Source organism: Hirundo rustica, chromosome 1 (assembly GCF_015227805.2).
Source record: "Hirundo rustica isolate bHirRus1 chromosome 1, bHirRus1.pri.v3, whole genome shotgun sequence".
Lineage (NCBI taxonomy): Eukaryota > Metazoa > Chordata > Aves > Passeriformes > Hirundinidae > Hirundo > Hirundo rustica.
The window spans coordinates 64500180-64506751 of NC_053450.1; the positions used below are offsets into that span (position 1 = coordinate 64500180).

Sequence of the window (6572 nt, forward strand, 5' to 3'; positions counted from 1 at the left end):
GAAGAACTCCATTTGCAGCAGCCACTTTTCTGATTTCGGGGGCTCACTCCTCTCTCCCCCCCCCCCCCCCCCCCCCCCCCCCCCCGGTCCTTCCATCTCCTGCTGTTTCTTTTTTTGTTTCTTTTTTTTTTCTTTTTTTTTTTTTTTTTAATTAACCCTCTGTGCCTCCATCTCCCCCAGATGCCCTTCCCGTCCCAGATAGATTTCTGACCTTTCCTACTAATTTTCCATTTGAGGGGGGGGGTGTTCTTTTTTTGTTTGGGTTTTTTTTTTTTTGTTTTTATTTTTCCCTCATATTTGTTTTTATTCTGACCGGGTGCGCATGGGGGGGAGCCTACAACAATTCTGATTCTCTACATAACTGCACAGAGCCAACCGGGGGGGGGGAGGGGGGGGGGGAAGAGAGAAGAGAGAGAGAAGGAGGGAGGGAGAAAGAGGGAGGGAGGGCGGGAGGGAGGGAGCGGGAGGGCGGGCGGGAGAGAGGGAGAGCACGAAAGCAGCGCCAGGAGCAGCGGCAGCAGCAGGGCCGGTCACCCTCGCCCCCTCCCTGCTCCTGTGCACGCCAGTGCAAGCCATGTCCTATCCTCAGGGTTACCTCTACCAGCCCCCCGGCTCGCTGGCTCTGTACTCCTGCCCGGCGTACGGGGCGTCGGCGCTGGCGGCCCCCAGGAGCGAGGAGCTGGCCAGGTCTTCGTCGGGATCGGCGTTCAGCCCTTACCCGGGATCGGCAGCTTTCACCGCCCAGGCGGCGGCCACAGGCTTCACCAGCCCGCTCCAGTACTCCACAGACCCCGCCACGGGATTCCCCTCCTACATGGTAACTACCGAAGAGAAACCTTCTCCTTCTTCATTAGCATCCGCATTCTCATCCTCATCATCTTCAGCCTTTCTTCCTCACACACTCACCATCAGCCCCCGACACCACGCCGCACAACCGGGGCTCCCGTACCGCCGGCGCCGGCCGCGCATCGCTCCGCGCCGCCCCGCAGCCCGGCCGGGGACAGCGGAGCGGAGCGGAGCGGAGCGGCGGGCCGGGGCCGGGGCCGGGGCCGGGGCCGGGGCGCTGCTTCGCGTCCCAACCAGGCGCGGTGCCGGCAGGCCTGGGTCCCGGGCTCTCCGCGCGGTTTGCGGAGCCGGGAGGGCGCTTTAGTTAAGGAAATACGGATGGTCTCAGTCAGTTGGGTTGGGTTGGATGCTTTTATTCTCCCCCCGTTTCGTGTGTGTGTTCCCTGCTTTCCTCTTTTATCTTTTTTTTTTTTTTTTTTTTTTTTCTTTCCCTCCCCATATATATATATTGTTTTCGCTGTGATACCCACAGGGGAGGATTCCCTTTTTTTCTTCTTTTTTTCTTTTCTTTTTCTTTTTTTTTTTTTTTTTTTTTTTTTTTCCCCTCTCTCTTTTAACTCGTTGTTTAGAGGCGCTGGGGGCTTTATCCCCGTGTGGTTTTATTTACTTTCAGTGTGTTTTGTGCTAATGGTTTAACTGGATTTTGGGAATGAAAAGGAGCATCTGTTTGCGATCTGTGAGCTTCGCTTAAGCCCAAGATGGTCGTAGTGGCCGCAGTTTCGGATTTCACTTTCTTCTTATTAGTTTAAGGAGCAGTTGCAATTGCGTGTTGTGTGTGTTCTGTGCAGAAAGTATATAAATAAGACCATAAACTATATAAATATAAGCTGCACATCTAGATGGTTATATAGTTTTATAAACACGCACACAGAGAGATAATCAGTCACATATCTAGTCCGTACACACAAAGACCTGTTCCCGGAATTTGAGACTAGAGCCGCTGTCGATATCCTAGGAGAGGATGGCAGCGGGGTAGTTCGCTCTCCCAGCAAACTGACAGGGAAAATACTTGCTTTCCGTCTGTTCATAATACAGTGCATAAATTGCAGTCTTTATTCGAGGTGGTATAAAAGATCTGAGGGTCTCTCTTGTTTTTCCTGTTGAGAAGCAGTAGGCGAGTGGCTGGAAGTTGCAGCGAGGTTGTGAACTGTGCAGAATATTGGGCGATATTGAGCCTATGACTCTCCGATCTGCGGGGTTCAGAGACGTGTTGAAAGTTAGCGAGTTTCATAGCGATATCTTTAACTTTTCTTGCATTATGCAGACTTAAATAAGCGCAATTTAAACGTTAAAGAGCGAATTAAAATGCTAATTACATCGCATTTGAACAATTCGAAACGGTGCATATCTTCTGATTTGCAAATTGGATTTGCAATGCATTAGTGCAGTGAATTGCTAAGTGGCGGCTTTGTTGTATTTTCTATAGCAAAAAAGGAAACATCTTTTGAACCTTTGAGGGAAATGTTGATATCAAGACGCTACCTGTAGGGCCTTTAAAATGTCTACGCGGTTCAAAAATTATATTGGGAAATATTCAATTACGAGGAGCTGAAATTAGTCAGAAAGATTAAAACATCCCCGATTTTAAGCGCGTGTGCTTGTGTCTGCGTGCTGGGCGGAGGAAGGAGGGGGGGAATTGTAACTTAATGGCCTTTGGGTGCTGCTACTCCCCCTCATAGAATATGGATACAAGACACCGTCCCGGGGAAATACAAATATAACCGCCGATCTCGCCTTGACAACTCACTAATGGCTATCAGCAATAACAAATTGCCAACCCCACCGTTTTGTTCTGTCCAGGGCTCCCCTTACGACGCCCATACAACGGGGATGACCGGAGCCATCAGCTACCACCCGTACGGCAGCCCTGCCTACCCCTACCAGCTCAACGACCCCGCGTACAGGAAAAACGCCACCCGCGACGCCACGGCCACGCTGAAGGCCTGGCTGCAGGAGCACCGCAAGAACCCCTACCCCACCAAGGGCGAGAAGATCATGCTGGCCATCATCACCAAGATGACCCTCACCCAGGTCTCCACCTGGTTCGCCAACGCCCGCCGGCGGCTCAAGAAGGAGAACAAGATGACCTGGGCCCCGCGGAACAAGAGCGAGGACGAAGACGACGACGAAGGCGATGGAGCGAGGAGTAAGGAGGAGAGTCCCGAGAAGATGCCTGAGAGCAATGAAACCTCCGTAGAGGACGAAGGTAGGCGCAGGGTGTCTGCGGCCCCGGCGGGGTGGCTCCATCCCGCCCCGTCGAGTCCCCCGGGAGAGGGGCAGTGGGCTACGAGCGGGGGCGCGGCATTTAACAAAAGCGACCCGCAGACCTGTCCCCGCGGCTGCTCCGGTCTCTTGTCGCCGATCAGCGCCCGTGGCCGAGGCGGGCGGGGGGCGGCTGGCGACGCCGCGAGGGGCTAGGAGGGGGGGGTGCGGGGGGCGCCGCGAAGGAGCCAGCCCTCGGGGATGGATGCTCCTCGGAACGGGAAAAGGCCGGGATGCCTTGATTCTGCCTGGGCGCAGCGGTGGCGCGGTGGCGGCCGGGCTCGCTTCTCTCCCGCTCTGTTTTGCCGCCCCTCCTGACCGCCTCTCTGTGCCCGGCGGGCCCCCGCAGGGATCAGCTTGCAAGTGGACTCGTTGACGGACCACTCCTGCTCCGCCGAATCGGACGGCGAGAAGCTGCCCTGCCGAGCGGGAGACCCCCTCTGCGAGTCGGGCTCGGAGTGCAAAGACAAGTACGAGGACATCGAGGAAGAGGACGAGGAAGAGGACGACGAGGAGGAGGAGGACATCGAGGAGGATGACGGCGGCGGCGGGGAGCGCGACCCACCGGCCAAGCCCGCCACCTCCTCGCCGCTGGCGGCCGTGGAGGCCCCGCTCCTCGGCCACCCGCACGCCGACGCCGCCCGCAGCGCTAGCAAAGCGGCGCTGGGGCCCCGCGCCTCCCCCGGCCCCCCGACGCCGGCCAGCAAGCCCAAGCTCTGGTCTCTGGCCGAAATCGCCACCTCGGACCTCAAGAGTCAGACCCTGGGCCAAGGCTGCCAGCCTGCGCCGCTCTCCTCGGCCACCCCCGCCTCCGCCCCGCACAGCGCTGCCTACTCGCCCTCCTCCCTCCTGGGGAGGCATATTTATTACACCTCACCTTTTTATAGCAATTATACAAACTATGGGAACTTTAACGCTCTGCAGAGCCAGGGAATCCTGAGATACAACTCCGCAGCAGTGGCTTCAAACGAGGGACTAAGTCAGACTGTCCTAAATGCCAGCTCTGTCCACAAACAGAGCAGTGACTCTTTGAAAACGATCACTAACCAGCTAGAACAACATTACAGGCCCTCTAGCTATGACTCTAAGAAAGGTAGGTGACTCGTTTCTGCCGCTTTCTTCCCTCTTCTCCCCCGTCCTCCTTCCTCCACCCGTAGACGTCCCCTACGCGCTGTAAATACTGAAATCTCTGAAAAAACCCCAGTGAGCTCGTTGCCACCGCTGCCAGAGCGAAGATGGGCACTCACATAACTTGGGGATTAAAACCGGCATGTCGCCGTCGTATCGGTACCTGCCCCTAAGAACAGCGAGTGGAAATGTGAAAGACGACTTTTAGATCACTCTCACAGGCTGCACATGCAGATTTGAAAAGTAATTTTTTAATAAAAAAGGAAAACTACGCACAAAGCTATCCAGAGAGCATTGGTGTCATTGCCTGTGATTTTTTTTTTTTTTTTTTTTTTTTTTTTTGGTGAAAAAATGGTTTGACTGTCTTTGTTTCCAGTATTCTCATGGGGGGTTTTTCAGCTTTGGGTTCAGATAATTGCTGACCTTGGACGTGAAATTACGTGGAGCGTGACATTTTTTTTGTAACTGGTTACTTCTTGGTTTCTTTGGGTTTTGTGGTTTTTTTGTGGTGGTGGTGGTGGCGGTGATGGTTTTGTTGTTGTTGTTGTTTGGGGTTTTTTGGTTTTTTTTTTTTTTCCCCGAAAAAGTTTTGCACTAATATGGTTGTCATCTCTTTCTACAAAAATACTCTAGATAGAGGCAAATATCAAATATTGGCTAGTCTTTTAAACTACCCAGCTACGAATTCTGCACCAGCGAGGGCTGGGACCTACACAGACTGTATAATCTAGTTAGCTGGCTGTGTCCTGTGACTAACTGACGGTTATATTTTGACAGATCCCGCTGAAGTCTGCACAGTAGGAGTACAACCATACCTATAGAAGTGCAATCACACAGCAATGCAAGTAAGTGAGAACATTTTCTATTACACTGGTTATTTGGCATCAGGTCTGAGACTTGCTGCACGGTTCTAGACTTGTTTCATTACTTGAGAGTTTGGCCACAAAGTAAAATACTATTTTTTTCTGCTGTTTCCTGAAACCTCTTATGACGACTTTTCTTTCTTGCATTTTTCTTAATTTCCAAGCCAGGTTAGTCAGTTCCCTCACTTTGCATACACTTGTATAAGGCAAAGCCGTAGGGCCTGCCTAAAAGTTACGGAAATAACTCTTTGGGGAAAAGGAAAAAAAAAAAGAAAACACCCCCCCCCCCCCACCTTTGAAGGTATTGTTATTTAATACCAGAGTGCTTGTGCTCACGTGGCAGTGCTAAAATTGTATATCTTGAGCGGGGCTTCACACAGTGACTGTGTATTTAAAATAAAAAGGGACAACTGTAAGAAACCGACATGAATCTTAAGCAAGATATGTTATCTGTGACTTGGCTCTTGCCTAGCTAGCAAAGGCACTCTGAATACTTCCAGTATTTAGAGCTAAATAAACAACAACAACAACAAAATCTCTTTGACGATATTTTTCAACTAACTTTTATTTTTGTTAGAAGAAATTAGATGAGTAAGAATTTTGCCTTACTTCCTTTCCCGCCCACCTCATTTAATGGTGTTAGAGTTTAATTGAAGGATTTTTGGATGATCTGGTTTTTTCCTTGGTCCACAGGTAGGTGTCACAATTGCTTTGAAAAAAGTCAGCAAGCCATCATCTCTCCCCGAGCTAATATATATAACAAACCTCTAAATCCGGATCACATCTGGTGCCACTGTATAAAAGAAGACCACAGAGCACTATTAAATCTTCAGAATCTAATTATTAAACCAGAATTTTGTTGGACATATGTGAGTTTGCTGGTATAGTATAGTTTCCCCAATGTATGTGTGACTTTTGAAAACAGATCTGTTTTTCTCAGGATATCTTGAATTGATCACTTCATTGCCACGGTATCTATTCGATAGGTGTGATAGGATTTATTGTAAAATTTATTTGTAAAAGATGTATACAGTAGAGATAATAAAGATGTGATTGGAGAACTTGAGTCCTTACAAAGTGGAAACAAATTTGATATTTATTTTTGTAACGATATAAAGCTTCTAGTAATTTATGCAAGTTGTATTGCAATGGAATCTGAACTTTTTGTAAATAAATTTTGCCTGGTTTTTATTTGAAACGTTGATGGTTATACAATCTTTGGTTGTTTAACAAGAATTCTTTACTAATTTATATCTCTAATTGTAAATAAATCCAGACTAGTCTGCAACAATGTTGTGTTTTTTCCTTCATTTCCCTCAAAGCACTAATTTATTATTTAGAAAAGGAGGAAAGTTCTAATTTCACTTGTAGAGCTAAGATCATAAAATGAGTAAGCAATTTAAACATACTGCAAATATATACTTTGCATAAATTAATTCCTTCTGGCTTGTTCCGTTATACTTAAGCTTTAAA

At 49.3% G+C, this 6572-nt stretch overlaps 1 protein-coding gene across 1 annotated transcript; it reads left to right on the forward strand.

Moving 5' to 3' along the window:
• Window positions 1–495: 495 nt before the first annotated feature.
• Window positions 496–6369, forward strand: IRX2 (iroquois homeobox 2). The gene is made up of 5 exons (XM_040068658.2): window positions 496–817; window positions 2647–3052; window positions 3458–4201; window positions 5014–5081; window positions 5793–6369. The coding sequence occupies exons 1-4, from the start codon at window positions 575–577 to the stop codon at window positions 5055–5057; spliced, it is 1437 nt and encodes a 478-aa protein (XP_039924592.1). The 5' UTR covers window positions 496–574; the 3' UTR covers window positions 5058–5081; window positions 5793–6369.
• The last annotated feature ends 203 nt before the right edge of the window (window positions 6370–6572 follow it).